The following is a 20,830-nucleotide window of genomic DNA, read 5'->3' as shown; positions in this document are numbered from 1 at the left end:
TAATCAAGTATTCAGAATGAAGATCTCGAATACAAATGTGTAAATGTAGTCACAGAGCCATAAAATGTTCAAACTGGTAGAGACCTTAAAGGTCATATTTCAATCTGGTACAACTTCTTGCACTGTATGAGAAAATTCAGGCCCGGAGAGGTTGAGCAAAGTTACACAGACAGAATGTGGCAGAGTTGGATATATGATTCAGGTATTTTAAATTTCTTTTATACATAGAACCATACTACTCAATTCCATAAATTATTATGCTATCATAATTAAATATAAACATGGTGTGACTGGTAAGAAATTACTCTGCTTTGGTGCTAACAACTCTATATCTATTCAATGCATCTTCAGAACACACGTAGGATGACTTACTTGCGTTGTAGCAGTGGTCTGGATTTTACGGATTTCCTTTCCTGATTCTTTGCCATCATCAGATCTCTCAGTGTCTGAAATTACACTTCCTGCATCAATATTTGGTACAATTCTGCTACCAGAAGATTCAGTTTCCAGAGTCGTAGCAGTCATTTCAGCATACTCTAACCCTTTAGATGATGATGCTAAGTCTCTTTCAGAAACACTGCTCATTCCATCTGAAGTTGTATGGATTTTGAACTCTTTTTCTTCTATTATGCTTGATGTACAAGTTAAGTCTACACTACCGGTCATGTGAGCAAGCAATCCAAGATCATCACCAACACCAAGATGTACTTGTGTGTCCTGAATATTTGGAATAATGTGATTGCTAGAAAGTTCAGGAAGGAGTTTCTCCTCCTGTTTGGGTATTTTATCAAAGAGAAATGATGTGCTACTGTTGGGAAGTTCATCCTTCTCATCTGCTAATGTTATCAATGGACCGTTATCCTTTTCCTCATTTTTTTTAATGATACCAACACTTCCATGTACATTGTTCTGGAGTTTCTCAACAGCAGCACTGTATACATTATCCAACAAAGATTCAACCTCCACAAGAGCACCATTCTCTGCACCTACTAAAGTTTCTGGTGATAAATCCATATCATCAAGCTTCACTTCTGTTGCTTCCACCTTCTCTGCTTTTATATCAACTAAAAGATCGTGCACTTCCACGTGTACAGCACTTCCCGGTCTATCTGAATTTCCAAGAATATCATCTGACACTTTTGTTGACATGAGCAAGTCTCTATTGTCTGTGCTGACAGGATAATCTGTCTCACTTTCTGGGCTCTGGCTTTGTGAAAGGTCTTCTATCTCTCGAATTTCCATTCCACCTTTTGCTCCTGTTGTCTGCGATGAGAGACCAGAGATGGTGCTCACATTCCCTTTCTTTCCCTTTTTAATGTTTTCCTCCTCTTGTCTCTGATATTCTTCATACATTTTAGCTAGGTATTCCTTATGTGCTTCATAAGTGACCTTAGGAATGGATAAAGAAAACATTAAGGCATTTTGTATATATTAAGAAGAAAAAAATAACATAAATAAAATTATGATAATAATAGCAAAAATGGTGCAAATAATTTTAAGATTTCAAACACAGTGCATATTAATCCTAAAACAAGTGCTTAGTTTCATCAAGTAATTGGAATAGCATCAAAATAGTCATATATGACTTATTATATGACTTGTCTAAAAACACAGTTAGGTAAACTAGCATTATTAAAGTTTTTTAAATAAAATGATATTTTCTTTTAGGTGAAGTATTTCAATGTTACCCTAGTTAATATGCCAGCTGAACTCCGATATATTCGGGTTATTTGAGCTAAAACAGAGAACTGGCTAATAATATACAATATCCAAAGTACTACCACTACATCATTTTTCTATGACTCATATGTGTGACTACTGCAACAAGTAAGGTAAAAAAAGACAACACATACCTATAAATATATAGTTATAAAATGTTAAAACTTTACAATTTTATCTTTATATCGGCTACTTTAGTTTGTTACTTTTATATAGGCTTGTTTAGGAATAATCAGTATATAGTTAGGAATAATCAATATATATTTATTGCACAAAGATTTGCAATGAGTTTCCCTATAAAATACTATTTTCAAACTTATTAGTGCAATGATAAAAGTGAGGTGCCAGGGCTTCCCTGGTGGCACAGTGGTTGAGAGTCCGCCTGCCGATACAGGGGACCGGGTTCGTGCCCCGGACCGGGAAGATCCCACATGCCGCAGAACAGCTAGGCCCGTGAGCCATGGCCGGGGAGCCTGCGCGTCCGGAGCCTGTGCCCCGCCACGGGAGAGCCCACAACAGTGAGAGGCCCGCGTACCGCAACAACAACAACAAAAAAAGTGAGGTGCCAATATATTATAAAATGTAAATTTGTAACAGAAATAAAAGGTCTTTAAAATAAAAAAAGTTCAAAATCCTTCCTATAGACACATATGATATTGGTATTTAAATGATACTATGACAGAATTTTAGGTTGAGGGACCTTTCTCTGAAGATTATCTTAATATAAAACCCCCTTATTTTACAGAAAAGGAAATCAAGTCCCAAAAGCAGGGTTGGTAAACTATGGTTCATGGGTCAAATCTGCTTATCACCTGTTTTGGTAAATGAAATTTTATTAGAACACAGCCACGTTCATTCTTTACATATTGTCTGTGGCTATTTTCATACTGCATGAGTAGTTGCATCACAGGCTGTACAGCCCACAAAGTCTAAAATATTTACTATCTGCATCTTTAAAAACATTTTTCTGCACAAAAGGATTAAATGAGTTTCCTAATGCCACAAAACTGAATTGTGGCATAGACTGAATCAAAAGCCAACAACTTCAGACACACATCCTTTTCCTATGACACCACAAGATGAGATATATTAACTCTGAATTTCCAGAATCTAAGGTGTACATACTCTAAATTTTAATTGACTACTTCCTTTTACCAAAAACCAGACCATATTTAAAATATAAACAAACATATAGATTCTTATCATTAAAAATAAAGATAATGTAATTAAAAACAACACTAAAGTTAAATACTTTAAATGTATTTATTATTCATTTGGAAATAAAAAAAAGTTCTGATTAGTTTAAAAAGGCTTAAAAAGTATATATAAGACTCCATTTCATGAGTAAGAACCAGTAGGGATGTCTGGGTTAAAAGGCTCAGACGCCAGCTCTCAGATCTGCTAGAAAACGTATGTGGTGGTGGCGGGGGGGGGGGGGTGCCTCAAGAGTGTAAACTTCTTAATTTATAAACCTGAAATTTCAATTATAGGGTCCCTAAAATACTTCAAGCTTTAAAAGTGTATGAACCGAGAGAGAAAAACAAAAACAAGAACGGAAAAGAAAGAAAATTGGCATAAAGGAATCAGCCATAATGCAAGATGCCCACAAGATGGCACCAGATGAGTGTCTACAGGCATTTAATCCACAGCTGAAATCCTGATGATGTAAAATGTTAAATCCCTTGTTACCTTGGAATGGGCTATTGAGAGAGTATCCACCCAAACTCTCCAGCCTCCCCATTCATATTTGATTGCATGATACAAAAGAATCCGGAAGATATTGTAGACCATCTCCGTAATCTTCTGTTCCTCAGAATTTTTAGGATTGATATAGCCAAGAGAAAACATCCAATCCTGCCACACTGAACACTGCAATAAGCATCTAGTGGGGGGGGAAAAATCATTAAAAATTCCTAAATTATATTAGAATTTACTATTTTGAAGTTGAGATGAATAGTGAAAATATGATCTGACTTAGATAAAGCAACGTATACAGTCATTCTGCATATTTAATATTTAACCTGGAATGACTTTTCCCATTCTTCTACTTGGAAAAGTCCATATTATCATTTAAAATTGCTCTCCCAACTCTCCTAGTGAGATTTAGCTATTGTTTCGCTACTCCCTCATCACATGTAGCACTCACAAAGCACTTAACATATTAGAAATTAATCATCGCTTCACTGTTAACTTTCCAACTGAATTGCACTAAGACTGTACACCAAGACAATCTGTGCAGCACAGTGCTTTATACATGGCAGACATTCAATCAGTAGTTGTTAAATATAAGACTCATGCAGCAACCATGGCTTCATACTGTACCCCATGTCCTAGCTAACCAGCTTTAGAATGCATGACAATAATCAGTTATCAGACCAAGCTGAGAAAAGCATAGATGATCTCAGCAAATCCAACATCATTACATTTAAACTACTGTTGGTGGTAGACAGTTATCAGGAAAAGGGATGGTATATTTTAAATAAGGATTTTTGGATATTTATGTTTATATATACAGTTAAAATATAATAACCATAAAGTTAAATAAAATCATATAAAAATAAATAAAAGTATGCAGATTATATAAAAGAAACAAATGCCTTTTCTAATGATTGAAAGTATTTAGCAAAATAGGAAAGATTTGAAAATTTTTTCTTTGAAAGAGATTGAAAATAAAGGAGAGAAAATAAAATTAGTTAGGAAATAAAGTTTTGTTATAGTATTCAAACTGCTCACCTTCTATTCTCCCGGCTGTTACTGAAAAGTTTTATCATATCAGATAAAAACAAACGACGAACTTCCATCAGTTCTGCACTTGGTGTAGAGTTTTTTAACAAAGTTGCCACTACCTTAAGAATCACTGCAAATGAACAAAAAATTATAGTAAAGATTTATAACTACATCATATCTTCTGCTCAAAAAATATTTACTGATTTTCTACTAAATGCTTAGAACTATGGTAGGTGAGTTGTAAGTGTCATAAATGAAACTATGTGAACGCCATACCGACTGAGGTGGTTAGCAAAAGTTTTGATTTAGTTTTGATTTATTTTCACATGATACCATGTTACATGTTACTACTGCATTACAATAAAGAATTGCTGGTTTGCTCACTTGGATTCTGAATTTTCACTGTAGAATCTGGCTCTGGATGTGGTTTGTGTACAACTTGAGTACATACTTGCTCTGTCAAAATCTGAAAGATGAAGAATTTGAATTTCATTTAGAAATAAATTATAATTGCAAATTATAGATATACAAAGACTCTGCAAAAAAAAAAATGTCAATTTGTTCAAATCAAAAGAAGCATCTCTTCTAAGGGTCTTCTAGTGAATTCCACATACTTCTAAACTCTAATTCTATAGTCTTCAGATTTTTACAGATAAAGACAAAACCAGGACCAATATCTATAGAAGGAAAGATTAATTAGGAGCTCCAAGAATTAACTCTGTTTGAAATCACTTTTCAGTGTACATCTTTAATACTTTTAAGTTGTGAACTGTAAACATTTGACTGCTATTTCATCATTAATAAAAAAAAAACTTAGAAAATCAGTAAGTAAGAAAATAATGTCTGAGCCTGGGTCCTAATAACTTCAAGTGAAGTGTGATATGGGAAAAATCTTTACAAAAAATGTGGCTCATTGTCATTTACCAATGAGGTTTTTTTAGAACTTCTTTCAAATAACAAAAAATGACAAAAGTTGACCAAATAAAGGAAAGACAGACTCTAAACCATTTACTAATTTTTCCACCAACACCCAGGCTCTATGAGTACAGGATTCTTATACCTCTTTTTCACTGCTACATTCCTAGCAATTAGCAAAGTGCCCAACATACTGCCAGCAGTCAATAAACATTCGTTACATTTAAGAATGAATAGCTTAATTATATATAAAATATGGATATATGACTCTTTACTGTATTTCAGGCTATACAGCCTGTGTTTACCTCTATTTTTCCATATATTAAAAAATCCAATGAGATTATACTTAATAAAGATATCATTTTATATTATGACTTAACTTCCTGTGTAGGTTAACATGCTAAGTTCTGAATGAAACTTTTTAAATAGTTTAACCGGAAGTAAGATACAAAAACTTTGAGGAAACTATAAAACTTAGTTGAGAGCTTAGTTGTACATAGCTACTTGTGAAAGTTGGGGATGGAGAGTAAATTAATCAAGAGACAGGTATGATCCTTTCAGATTAGAAAAAGATCATGACATCCAGCAGTGGCATTTTTCTTACCTTTCTGCTCAGACTTAAAAAAAAAAAAAAAAAGAAGGACATTTACTTAGGTGTATTAAGAATGTATATCAAAAAGGTATTGACTTGAAATAAAAACTAACCTACTATTATTAAAATGATAAATACAGGGCACAAATATCCCTTTCTTCACTGCCATACTTTTACTGAAACAAACTCTTCCTTGTTTAAACAGTGTCTCAGAATTTTCTGAACAGAGCACTAGAGACATGCACTACTCATCAGTTGGACCTGACAAAAGGGATAAAAATTTCTTTGAAAACCATATACCAAAGAACAATCGGTGGTTGGTATATGCCTACAAGGAGTTTTCACACCAACCTGCCCAAAAAGTCCTGGTGTAGACCTACAGCCCAGTCAACAAGATCCCAAGAATTCTGGTTACAAATGCAGAGATTCAAAACAACTGCAGACAAGCTTGGAAAAGACTATGCCATACTCTTCCATGATACAGAACTGTCAAAACTTTTTCACCCCAAAAAGGAGAAAGCTCATTGTACAGAAAACAAAATTTATCTCAAAGAACCTTCAGTTTTATATTGTTGTCCTTTTAAACCCCTATTTGATCATCTAAGAATGAGGGTAATAACTGCCTTGCCTATCTAATAAAGCTGGTAGGAGGATCAAATAGGGCTCTATATGTAAAAGTGTTTTGAAAATTATATGTCATAGTTTATTTAAATATGAGTTTAATTACAAAAATATATTTAGAAATTCAATGCAGCATGTATTTATAAGAACCAGTTATGTGCCAACATTCTGCTACATGTTTGAAATGGGAAACATAGTTGCTAGATAGAACTATATTTCCAGAAAAAATTATTTAATCAATATTGAGGAGACAGGCTCAAATCTGAATAAAGACACAGACCTACTAGAGAATGGACTTGAGGATATGGGGAGGGGGAAGGGTAAGCTGTGACAAAGTGAGAGAGTGGCATGGACATATACACACTACCAAACGTAAAATAGATAGCTAGTGGGAAGCAGCCGCATAGCACAGGGAGATCAGCTCGGTGCTTTGTGACCACCTGGAGGGGTGGGATAGGGAGGGTGGGAGGAAGGGAGACGCAAGACGGAAGAGATATGGGAACATATGTATATGTATAACTGATTCACTTTGTTATAAAGCAGAAACTAACACACCATTGTAAAGCAATTATACTCCAATAAAGATATTTAAAAAAAAAAAACCTATGTGAGTTTTAAAAGAGGGGGAGGGAAATAAATAAGACAAGGAGAGATGAATGTAGATGTAAACACTTAATGAAAGGATAGGATTCAAGATGGGCCATGAAGTTTGACTGGACTTGGTTAGAGACATGCATAGGAAATTAACCCTGCCCCCGCACCATAACAAAATAGGATGGAGGGTTCAGAGCCAGATACGGACATGAAATCCAATGTGTATTTAACCCTTATAACACATCTCAATTCACACAAGCTCAATAGCCAAATGTGACTAGTGGCTATCATATTGGACAGGGCTGGGAAACAATGAATTAAATCATGGAGGTAACTTGATAAATATGCTATTTATGGACACAGATCTGAGTCCAGCATTATACATTTAAACATTATTTTATAAATGGTATTATCTCGTAATTCATGGGTCACAGAAAGACTTCAGGCTTAAGCAGGAGCTACTGGAGCTTCCTCTCTGACCTACTGACTTCCCGGACTTATTAAGCATAAATCATTTTGGATTAGTAGGCTCGACTTACGAGACAGGAATAGTACTGGTTTATTTCTTAAAATGGCAAACTATTAACCCCACTGTTACATCCAACTGCCGCTGTAGATATTCAGGGGGTCAGAAAACCTTTGTATTTATACAGTTGGGACAAGCTCTATTACTTTTTTGACTCTTGGTTTCTTTATCTGTGAAAAGAATGTTTGAATAAGATGATATTTAACATACTACCTACACATAAGATTCTATAATTTTGAAAAAAAAGTTTTATTATGAGATACTTAAAGGTTTTAAAGTTACTACCCCTTTATAAAAAAAACTGTGTCCAGTAATGTTATACCCTTACCGAAAAAGATAAAGTAAAAAATACACATTAAAAAAATCAGTTCATTATTTCCATGGGAAACAGCTCCTCACATGACAAGATCCCATACCTGACTGCCTCTGTCTACGGTAAGTGTTGAACTGAATTATAGGAATAGTATGTAAAGAGAAATAGTAAATCCAAACCTACAAAGTAAAATTAATATCACAATATTTAAAAAAAGCATTGGATCAATAATCATATATTGTTGTTCAGACAGATCTACAAGTATATTAAATAGAAAAATCTAGTTTTGTCTTTAGGGGACATATTCTACAATCTAACAAAAAATTTTAAGTGTATTAGGAAGTGCTACAGATCATTAAGAAAACATAATAATCCATAATTTAGAGATGGAATAACAAAGTAAAAATAAAGCAAATAAAATGTAAGATACAAATTTTACAAATATTATAATTCTCAAAAAATATTTGTATAAAGAATAGCCTTGAGTAATTTCAAAGAGGATTCATTAAAGCCAACTCATTTCATTATATGATCTATAAGAATAAATTCACTTCAAGAAACTAGGAGATAGGGATGTTTTTTCAATTAAATCTTTGTTTTTAGAATAATTTAAATAGGTTTTTAGATCTTCAAAGCTTATGCAATGTTGTCTGACATATCCTGCTAAAAACTCTAAATTACTTTGTCCTTTAATATTTACTGTTTATTTTATCATAGGCATCTTATCAGATTTAGAATTTTAAAGATCACAGTGACATAATCTTTACGATAACTGAACTTCCAAACACTTTGTGAAAACCACACATTCTAAAATATCATTTATCAATACGGTAGGTTTGACAGAGTTCTTTATTATTTCTGTACTTGATTTTATACCTTTCTACAGTTGTAGTAATATGTGTTCTGATACAATGCTTGGAGTTAAGGTAATTTCCTCAAATCAAAAAAGAAAATGAAGATAAAATGAGCTTTCAAACTGCAGATTATCAACCAACTAAGTCTTGCTAGGAGTACAGGCCTTGGTTGATGTTCACATAGTAAATCAAACTCAAGTTAGTTGAGTTTTCTTTCTTTAGTTAAATTTCACTTAATATTTGATGAGAATTTAAGTTCGAATCTATCACTTGAGTTTTCATTTTCTTTGGGGGGGTTGGGGGTCATTGGGGATGAGTTTTAAATTTTTTACAGCCAGATGCCACTCTCCAAAATGATGCAATCTTTAAACTTTGGTGATCTAGAATCAGTCATCCACCATCCTGTCACTGATATTACAATTTGATTTGTTAGTAGTAGTAAACCATCTGTTGAAGTCCTTTTCTACTTTTTTGTGGAATCAACAGTGCTAAACAATCATACCGCAACCATGTTTCTTTTTTGACCTTTTGTACACTTAACTTTTCTTTTTAGAGTATCATACTTAACTCAGGGCCCTTCATTCCAATGAACCATGATTATTTTTCTACTTTGAAAGCCTACATTATTGCCAAATTGGTCAGATGGAGGCCCTGAAAGTTAGTTCCTTCATTATTTCCAAATCTCTGCAACATCCAATATCCAACATCCAGTATCAGAAGATCCTGACTTTCTCCACCTAAGTTATGGAATCAGAGATAAAATCCAGACACTAAGAGAGTGCCGATGAATACAGATGGTAGTACAGATGCTGCTGCACTTGCTGTTGAGCCACTTTTCAGGAAGACGAGTAGAATTACATATGCATGTATATATACATGGGACATTTTATTTTAAGGTTACAAGCACATGATGATCTTTCCAATTCAACATATAATGTTATGTGGAACTTTTATTTTAATGTAAGGTTTCATTGACTACAAAGACTTTCTACTCTATTAACACTAATAGGTCAAAACAAGCAAGGGTCAGAAATTTGTGGAGGAAAGAGAATGATTAAAAAACATATACAGGCATTATTGACCAGAGCAATTAGTAGGTAAGAAAACCAAGGTAAAGATACAAGTTAAACCAAGAGGGAAGAGATATGGGGATATATGTATATGTATAACTGATTCACTTTGTTATAAAGCAGAAACTAACACACCATTGTAAAGCAATGATACTCCAATAAAAAGGTTTAAAAAGAAAAAGATACAAGTTAATCAGTATTTGACACTAAGATTCAGAACCCTAATCTGATATTGCAGCAAAGTTTTGATTCAGAGGAGGACTTTAATACTGTCAACTGAAGGTAGATTCTGATACTTATTGCCTTATGTACATATACTATGAGAAATGTCTATTTTATGACCATTTATTAGTGGTATGACATAGAGCAAATTATTTAACCTGTGAGCCTCAGTTTGTCTGTTTAAAAAGGCAATAAAAATACCAGCTTCATAGAAATATTGTAAGGATTTGAGATAATGTATGTAAAGTACTTACCAAGGGGATTATGATAGGAAGTACTCAAAAAAGGCAGTTACTATTATTAGGGAAATATAATAATATCAGAATAAAGATGCTCTGCATACGATAGGCCTTTCTATTAGTGCTTATTCAGTTCTGTAGGCAAAATATTGGAGCAATACTAAAATATTACTATAATTTTAAAAAAGCAGCACTCTGGAGCATAAAGTTTACAAATCATGTAATTTGAAGAATGACTGACACAAAGTAGGAAAATTAAGCTTAGATGAAAAAGACGAAGTAGCCAAAAGTTTACAAATCATGTAATTTGAAGAATGACTGACACAAAGTAGGAAAATTAAGCTTAGATGAAAAAGACAAAGTAGCCTTATTTAAAGGGCAACAACTCTTAAATTTACTGATGAGAATATAAAACCAGAGGTAAAAAAATTATGCCCTGTAGGTCAAATCCAGCCTACCGTTTTGTAAGTACAGTTTTATTAGACAGCCACACTCATCTGATTCATATTTTCTATGGCTACTTCTGAGCCACAACTGCAGAGCTGAGTAGTTGCAACAGAGGGCGTATATAGCCTGCTACTATAAACTGAATGTTTGTTGTGCCCCCAAAATTCATATGTTGAAACTTACATTTGCTATGGCTTTTAGCACAACTAGAGTCTCCTTGTATTAAGAGTCACAATGTTTTGCTATCTACATCTATAACAAAATAACCCATGCTCCACTATATGTTAAAGTGTGAGATGTGAAGTCCACTTTTCTCTTGTTTTGACATGATGGATATACACTGTTATTAAAAAAAATATATTAGGTTGGGCAATACAGGTGGTACGTGAAACACTGTCCAGTTACTGCATTGTACCGAGCTCAATGTAAAGATGACAAACGTTCTCTGTTGCAAGTACTCAACTCAGCTACTATAATGCAAAAGCAGCCATTGGCAATATGTAAGGAAATGAGCATGGCTATGTTCCTACAGAACTATTTATGGACACTGAAATCTAAATTTCATATAAGGCTTACATGTCATACATTATTTTTCTTTCGATTACTTTCAACCATTTAAAAACATAAAAACAATCCTTAGCTCAAGGCCCTACAAAGACAGGTGCTTATAGTTTGCTAATCTTTGCACTAAAGAAGTAGGACCTCTGAAAATTAGCTGCAGGAAAGTAAAATGAAGGTTAATATAAGAGAATATTCCTAATATTTTACTGGTATTTAAAATGAGGTAGTACACACATTTCACAGAAAATAATGAACCCAATTTGTATGGACATCTGTTAGAAATAAAGAAAAGGATTTCTGAATTGAGATGATGGGATCTAAAGTTTCTCCAGATACCATTTTTACAAATAATTCTTACCTACATTTTATCCCAGTCTCAACTCTAGGTTAATGTTAGTAGTTGCTACATATCAGAGACAGAGAGAGGGAAAAGCGGGGAGGGTAAGGGGAGGGAAAGAATGAATAAATAATGCATAATGGGTGTGATTTATGTGAGAAAAACTGTGCAAAGCCCATCAGCCAACCCATACTCAAAGAAAATGCCTAGGCCCAACATAAGAAGATTGGCAACTAAATGTACATGGATATGTTTTAAACAAAAATTTTAAAACATAAGTATGTGTTCATCTTTTTTTTTTTTTAAGGATTCCTGCCTTTTAGATTAACTGACCAACTGCTATTCCAATCACAGAGGGTTTCCACTGCATACATTTAAAATTAGCATCACACATTTTAAGTTTTTACCTCATAAAGTGTGTTGTACGTGGTGACAGTCACAGTGTTTGTATGCAACATCAGCCTCTCTCCAAGAAGAGTAAAAAGACTGTGGGTATGCATAATTTCAACTTTTCTCCTGGAGAAACAGGGGCAAAAAAAAAATCATACTAGGAAACACACTGGATTTTCTAATCACATGATGTTAGGATAAGCAGTAAAATCTATAAGCAGATACAGAATTACATAAGTAATGTTTACTAACTTCCATCTACTAAATCACAGTTTATAGCATAGCTGTCTTCTAAAATACCAAGACTACTATTTAAACACTTCTCAAAATGTCCGCGCAAATTAAAACGTTAAGTGTACAAATTATAAAACAGTGTGTAAATGTTGACAGCTATAATTTTCAAATTTCTAATAGCTATTTAGGAGTTATTTTCTTAGGTTAAATTATTAGTTTCCCTTAACACAGAGACAACAGAATTTTCAAATCCTTTCTGTCCAAAGTCTATGAAATAATCTATGTAAAACTTTAATAACAAAAATTTGTAAGTATGGTTAAACTTGAATAGAAAGCAAAATAATTCGACAGAAGTAAAGGGAACTCATTACTGCTTGTATCTGTGGCTCATTTAACTGTTGACCCATTTAACTGCTCCCCTACCAAATCCATACTTAGAATAGAAAGCTCTATTAAAGTCCTCCTGGAACACTTAGCTCTAGCCCAGGGAATTACTACATGCCTTTCATTCATGTCACTTTCTTAGAAGTCAAGATCTGGAACTTCTTGGCCCCCAACGCTCAGTATTTCATTTCTTACCTTGATTTTCTATCGTTCCCTGTGTGGATTTGGCAACTATAACACAAACTGACTAGGTAATCACCAAACTTTTGTTCCTTTCTTCCTGAGCCCACAGCTATACTATAATTCCAGCCTCTCTTACAGCTATGTGTGGCCACTGAGTTCTAGCCAATGGAACCCGAGAAGAAAAGTTGTGGATCATTTTTAGGCCTGGGCTACGGAAAAAACACTCATGTACTCTTCCATGCTCTTCCTCAAGGCAGCAACACAGGAGCCTTACGATGAAGACACAGAGGTACTAGATGAAAGAAGCAGCCTGGGTCTCTAAAGCACAGCTTGAAGAAAATCAACTGCTGAGGATACCCATTTGGATTTTAAGTGAATAAGAAAGAAACTACTAGTTTGGTAAGTTACTAAAACTTCACTGTTTGTTACAGGAGTTATTGCTACCTTAATTAATGCACAAATCAAATAATGAACCATTTATCTGGGCACCACTCACCTGGAAATCCTCTCTTCTAACATCAGCCTTCAAGCTTCACACTGCACAACAAAAGAGGCAGGACAGCTATTTCCCCTCACCCAATCCTCCTCAGCCCAGAGAAGGGAACAGCAATTACCTAAATCCAAAAGGAAGCTGGGGCAAGTGTCTAATGGCTGTGTTTGTAAAACACTTAAGACTGGGAAAAGTCAAATGGTCATTAAAAAACAAAAAATAACAGGACAGATGGATATTTTGGGATTATGAAGGGGAAGGCTTTAGTCTCTTCCAACTCAAGCCACACCTAAGGAAAGGAAGCCTGACACTTTCATTTGCTCCCAATCAAGAAAAACAAATGCCAATGTATATCTCTTGATACATCTCTTTGATACACAGAGCTGGTAAAAGTCATTTAAATTAGGCTATCTGGAATTTAGAGTAATTTCTTAACTGGGACACCATAATTTCAACTACTAAAGAAATTCATGCTCTCTTGACTACCTCCTCCAAAGTAAATGTTTACAGAGCAGCTTAATTCTACCTCTTAGGGGGACTTGAAGAATACTGCACATACCAGGAAAAAGATGAGTCAGCTTCCTCTTGCAGTTTTCTTTGAAACAATGCTCACCAATAAATGCTGTCTCACAGCAATCAAGAGATAGCCAAAAGTGGCATCCATCATTTCAGGCATAAAATGGGCATGCTGGCCCTGTACATCACATGATTTTGTTTCCCAGAGGACCTCTAATGAAAGACCCAGCTCTATGTATTCAGTTCAGAAAGGCTTCACGAGGGTATGTATTTGAGAAACTAACAACTTGAACCTGTTTAACTTTAAGATCTAAATAGACTTCAGACTTTAGTGCCTAGCTGCTTTACCTTCTCAATTTTATAGGATTTCTGCCCACTTGGATTGAGTGCAATCTATTTTTTTAAAAGAGTAACCTTTTAATCTCATACAAATTATACATTTATTAGCTTACTAACCATTCCATTAAAAACACACCCCAATTTCCTTCTTCACAAAACAAGTATTTTGGGGGGGATGACCAAAAAATACTTCTTGTAACAAATTCAGAGAATATGTTGGAACAGGACACAGTAAAAAAAAGAAAACGCATAATTCTATAACCCAGAGATAATCATTATAAATATCAGTTGATGTTCTTTCAGACTAATTACGTTGCACATAAGTATATGATAGACAGATATAGATGATATCAATACAATGGAAATAATTCTACATAAGATAATTTGTAGCTTGTCACCTGTAAAACAACATATTGTGTCTTAAAATTTCAGCTATTAAATATAGTTTATAACTAGAATGTAGCATAATTTATCCATTCACTACTGTTGGCCGTTTATGTTATGTTCAAATTTTTTTCTACCATAAACAAAACTTTGTCCTTTTACATAAATCCTTCGGCATGATCATTTCCTCAGGATAAATTCTTGTAATGAAAATTATAAGGTTAAAACTTTTAAGTTTAATTTTATTTTATGAGACTTTGAAGTTTGTGACCTCCAAAAATATGTACATTCATACTCCAACATCAAGGTACAAATTACCAGCAGTTTCACCAATCCTCTGTATTATAATAATAATAAAACAGTCAAATGCAAAAATTAGGGCTTGGGGAGAAAAGATGAGAGAGGAAGCATGGTTTGGGGTAAGACTCCAATTCATAAATTAAACAGTTTTTTGCTGCTAATTATTGAATAATTCACATTTTAATAATGTTCCTCATATCTAAACATACATACATTAGCATGTGTACCTGGGGTTTCTATTCACCTCTTTTTTTAGCTCATTCCTTAGTATAAGGTCTACTAGACTTATCACAATACACACTCATTATACTTATTTTTTAATCTTTCACTGACTTTTTACTTGTTTGTTCACCTGAGTTAGCTTTACAACAATTTTTGAAATTTTTTAAAGAAAACTTGGAATTTTTATCAAAACTGCATTAGGTTTATAAGTTCAGTTCATTACAAATCTAATTGAGTCTTTCAATTAAGCTACGTGGTATAGCTCTTCCTTACTGCAGCTGTTAAATTTTTTCATGATTTTCAGGAAATACATTAAAATATTATTTACATTTTCAATTTCCTTTCTAATAAACTGAAAGTAAGATCATTTTAGGCTACTATCCTATATATTATTCTATAGTTAAGAATCATTAGTTATTCTAACAATGGACACTATTATACTTTTCAAACTCCTTTAATCTATCAGGAGAACTGTAAAATTTTTTGAGGTTTTAACCTAAATTTCTTTAGCCTTTTACTTTGAGGTTAAAAATGGATAAGCTATAGGAACTCAATAATACGTGCATCTGTTGGTGTTTATGAGAAATTGTATCAAAACACAACTATGAACTAAAGGACCATAGCATGGTTCTGTTGAAATATCAGATAGTGATTTCTAGTGAAGCAAAACAGGATTATGTTCTGTGCACCTGTACTTTTACCTTGTTTATTAGTGATCTTACTCTTCCCACCTTTTATTTGATGCAAGAAGTAGTATGTATATGTACAGAAAACCCAAAAAATAAGTATTTAAAAATATTTGTAGCAAAATGATGTTATTACCAAGGACTAGAAGTGAACATCTTGTATGTTGTCATAACATATTTTCTTATAATTACTATAATCTGGCCTATACTTCTGAAGGCCCCTCTTCATTCCCAAATTTTTCCATTTTATATTACAAGATATGAAAAAGTTTTATCCATTTTATTGATTCCTTCAATAAAATCACTCTTGTAGTCAGTGATCCCTTCAACAGTTTTTGTTTTATTTTCTTTCTTGATGCTAGTCTTCATCTTTATTAATTTGTACTTCCTAGCTTACTCTGCTGTCCTTTAATCAATGCTGCAATATGAGTTTACATTCCTATCATTATCTTTATTCTTCAATATTGGACGTATTTACTTTTGAGTATGTTTTTGCTATGATGAATAGATAATTTTAAGGAACTTATTTTCATTTTATTATCTTCTCTTCACTAGCAGGTTTTTGGGAACGTTTCTTAATTTCTAAATAGTTGAATTTTTTTTTTTTGCTCAATTTTTTTTTAATTTCTAATTTTATTACCTTACGGTCAGAAAATGGTGCCAGTAAAATCTCTACTGTGTCCACATTGTTTACTTTATGGTCAAGGACATGATTTTTTATTTTAGTAAATATCCTATAGCCATAAAGTATATTTTCAAAGCATATAAGACTGAACATACATCTACTGAGTCAAGTTTCATGAATATATACTCAATTTCTCTATATCTTTATATGTTATCTATTCAATTGGCCCCATTCTGAAGAAGAAATACTGTCTAGACTATTGTTTCTTATCAATTACTTATAGCATCTCTAATGGTTTTCCTTACATATTTGAATGCAACATTTGATGCTTTGAGGCTTATGACCATAACATCATCTACTTAAACTGTGCCTTTCATCAATGTATAATGTCTTCTAATGTTTTGTTTTGAACTTTTGTTTTGAACTTCAAGTTCAACTGATTCTATTTTGTGCTTTCAGATCACATCTGATTTCTATAATGCCAACGAAGTTCTGAATTCTTTTTCTGTTATCCCTTTCCTTACCCATTTATTTTTTTAACATCTGATTTTTTAAAAAGAAAGGAAATCATATAATAAATACTCATGTAGCCACCATTACTACAACTTAAGAAATAAAGTATTAAAAATAAGCACTTCTAGGTACCTGTCCATGAGCCCATCCTTTTCATCACTATGTTTTGGGGTAAATGATATCATGTATTTGCTTTTATATAGCCATGCATGTCTTTATACTTTTATTAGATATGTACCTATTCCTAAACTATTTATTATTTTATTTTTTCATATTTTTGAAGTTTAGATAAATGATATCACTACTATACATCCTTCTACAACCTGCTTTATTGCTTCATGTTAGGTTTATGAAAGTTAACTTTTGTTAGTTCATTTTCAAAGCTGAATATATCCAATTGTATGAATATACCTAAATTCATTTCTGTTATCCTACTGATATTCTTTTATGTTGTTTCCAACTTTTCATTATTACCAATGATGTTACACTGAACATTTGTGCACATACATGAATGTCTCCATGTCACAGAGACAATTAATAATTAGTCATAGAGTAGCTTCATCTTTTTGAAAATTGTCAAATTGTTCCCCAATGTGATTGTAACAATTATACAACTCCACCAGTGATCTGAAAGTCTCTTATGCATATCCTTGCCAACACCTGATACTGTCAAAAATGTTAAAGCTTATCATCCTAGTGGGTATTAAAGGTAACTTTTAAATTTTGTACTTTTGATTGCTACCAAAGTCGAGTATCTTTCCATATGCTTATTAGCCAAATCAAGTTTGCTCTTCAGTGAACTGTTTATATTCTTCATTCTCCTAATGGTTTTTCTTTTTCTTATTTGTTTGCATGATTTTTCATAGGGTCAGGATACAAACCCACTGTATTACAAATAAACTGCAAATATCATTTTTCACTTTGTGGCTCATCTTTTCACTTTTTATGGTTTTAAAATATGTTATATTTTAATGATCATATTTATCAACTTTTTCCTAGATGATTTATGTATGTTTACTTAGTAGTTTACAAACCCTTCCTTAATCCAAGGCAATAACACTATTATTCTACATTTGCTAAGAGCTTTAAATTTTGCTTTGCAAGTTTTTATTAGCTTTATTGAGGTATAATATACACACCATAAAATCTACAAATTTTATAAGTGTACAAGCCAGTGCTTTCTTAAAGACCTTATAGAGTCATGCAATCATCACTACTATCCAGTTTTAGAACATCTTCATCACCCTAAAAAGTTCCCTTGTGCCCACCTGCAGGCAATCCCCACTTCCATCACTAGCCCCATGTGACCACCAACCTGCATTCTGGATATTTCATATAAATGGAATCATACAATATATAGTCTTTTGCATCTGGCTTCTTTCATTTAGCATAATGTTTTTAGGAACTCATTCATGTCATAGTATGCATCAGTAATTCATTTCCTTTCAATTGTGCAATAGTATTCCGTTGTATGGGCATATGATATGTCATTTATTTATTCACCAATTGGTGGAATTTGCAATAGTCTCCAGTTTTTGCCTATTATGAATAACGGTACCAAGAACATTCATGCACAAGTCTAGATGTGAACATATGATCTCATCTTTCCTGAGCAGACACCTAAATATAGAAATATCTGGTTGTATAATAAGTGCTATATTTTTTAAGAAATTAGAAAACCCTATTGGAACGCGGCTCGAGAATCTTACATTCCCAACAGCAATGCATTAGGATTCAATAAATTGTTATGTGTTGTGGTTTTGCTTTTATTAAAATCAAATTATTTTCTATCTTTCTTTGTGATTTCTTTTTAGAGCCATTTAGAAGTGTGCTATTTACTCTATCTAGAAATTTCTCAAATCTTTTTTGTTGATTTCTAATTTAATTTTGTTGTAGTCAAAGAACACAGTTTGTTTGACCTCAATTCTTTTAGATTTAGTGAAACTTGTTTTATGTACTACAGCCCAACCTATATTATATTCTGGAGAATGTTGCAAATGAAGCTTGAAAACAATTCTGCTGTCTTTAGGTACAGTGTCCTATAAATGTCATTATATTATTCAACATGATGTTGAACAGGAGTGGTGAAAACAGGTTTTGATTAATTGTTAGTTATGCAAAGGATTATTTCTAACATTTGACCACTAAATAGGTCTGTTTTGGGTAGATATATGTTATCAGGTAAAATAAATCATTTTATATTCGTGGCTTCCTAAGAATTTTTATGATGAATGCGTAATTAATTTTACAAAAAGTTTTTTGTACCCATTATTATGATTATATAGCTATTCTGTAATTTGTTAATAAGTAGACCATATTAAAAGATATCCTAATGTTAAAGTACTCTTACATTCAGCATAACATTTAGAATCTAGGGGAAAAAAGACAAAACATATTACTTCATTTACTGTAATATTTAGAGCTGTAAGTTGCCTCCAATACCACTTAGGCCAACTCTCAAAAGTATAAATATGCAAACATTTTAATATCTTTTGATTCTAAGTATTTTATTATCTGCACAATGATGTCATGTTATGGTTATTTAAAATATGTATATTCCCATTTTCTTAGTTTGATTTTTATCACTGGTTTCTTGTTTAATCACACTGTGGGTGAGAAGTCATCTATATGATAATAATTTATTTAAATTTATGGAGTCAATTTTTATGGCCTCATTTGTATAGTTTTGTCTGTTCTTGAGGAGAACGTATATGCTAATCAAGCCAATGGATTTTTTTGGTTCAGATTTATACTTTGGGGCTTCCCTGGTGGCACAGTGGTTGAGAGTCCGCCTGCCGATGCAGGGGACGCGGGTTCGTGCCCCGGTCCGGAAAGATCCCACATGTCGCAGAGCGGCTGGGCCCGTGAGCCATGGCCGCTGAGCCTGCGCGTCCGGAGCCTGTGCTCCGCAACGGGAAAGGCCAAAACAGTGAGAGGCCCGCGTACCACAAAAAAAAAAAAAAAAATTATATATATATATATATATATATATTTATATATATATATATATAAATATATATATATATATATATATATACTTTGTTTGTGATGGCTCTTTTAAAAACAATACGTTAAAACCTCTAAACTGTTTTAATTTATCTTTCAAATCTCAGTTTTGCTTTCGATACCTCATCTATGCTGTTGAGCATATATAAATATGACATTGTTTTACCTTACTGGTTGAATTATACCGTTTTCATTACATGATGCCCCTCTTTAGCTTCATTAAATTTTTTCCCTTAAAGTTTGGTTTGGTCTATTTAAATATTGGTCTGCCAACTTTTTTTTTTTTTCTTTTTTTGCGGTACGCAGGTCTCTCACTGTTGTGGCCTCTCCCGTAGCGGAGCACAGGCTCTGGACGCGCAGGCTCAGCGGCCATGGCTCACGGGCCCAGCCGCTCCGCGGCATGTGGGATCTTCCCGGACCGGGGCACGAACCCGCGTCCCCTGCATCGGCAGGCGGACTCTCAACCACTGCGCCACCAGGGAAGCCCTGCCAGCTTTTATTATTCAGTTTTTAAAATATGTAATACTTTTACCTGGGTAAAAAATAATGATGACATAAAGAGATACAGAGAGGTTTCAAACCCAACTCATACCCTTTCCTCCTCATTCACACTGCCCCCTGCCCCAATAACAAGTAAACTTTGTTTTAGTTTCTTATTTCCCTATCAGCTTCTCCCCCAACACATGCTTTTTAACAGATTTTATTTTTTAGAGTAGTTTTAGGTGCACAGCAAAATCGAGCAGAAAGTACAAAGATTACCCATATTCCCCTGGGTGGCCCCATGTATGCCACGTATGTATGGCCTCTCCCCACTATCAACA

General features: G+C 33.5%; 1 protein-coding gene across 1 annotated transcript in view; it reads right to left on the bottom strand.

Moving 5' to 3' along the window:
* Window positions 1-20,830, bottom strand: part of NBEA (neurobeachin) — a 628,524-nt gene that overhangs the window by 432,728 nt on the left and 174,966 nt on the right. Inside the window, exons 18-22 of the mRNA XM_059996030.1 lie at window positions 12,145-12,253; window positions 4,831-4,912; window positions 4,453-4,576; window positions 3,409-3,601; window positions 373-1,389 (exon numbers count right to left, since the gene is read on the bottom strand). Coding sequence (XP_059852013.1) covers window positions 373-1,389; window positions 3,409-3,601; window positions 4,453-4,576; window positions 4,831-4,912; window positions 12,145-12,253 — 1,525 coding nt within the window. The remainder of the gene's footprint in view (window positions 1-372; window positions 1,390-3,408; window positions 3,602-4,452; window positions 4,577-4,830; window positions 4,913-12,144; window positions 12,254-20,830) is intronic.

Source organism: Delphinus delphis, chromosome 18 (genome assembly GCF_949987515.2).
Source record: "Delphinus delphis chromosome 18, mDelDel1.2, whole genome shotgun sequence".
NCBI classification, from domain to species: Eukaryota; Metazoa; Chordata; class Mammalia; order Artiodactyla; family Delphinidae; genus Delphinus; species Delphinus delphis.
The sequence above is the reverse complement of the archived record's forward strand: the minus strand, read 5'-3'. Positions and strand labels throughout refer to the sequence as shown.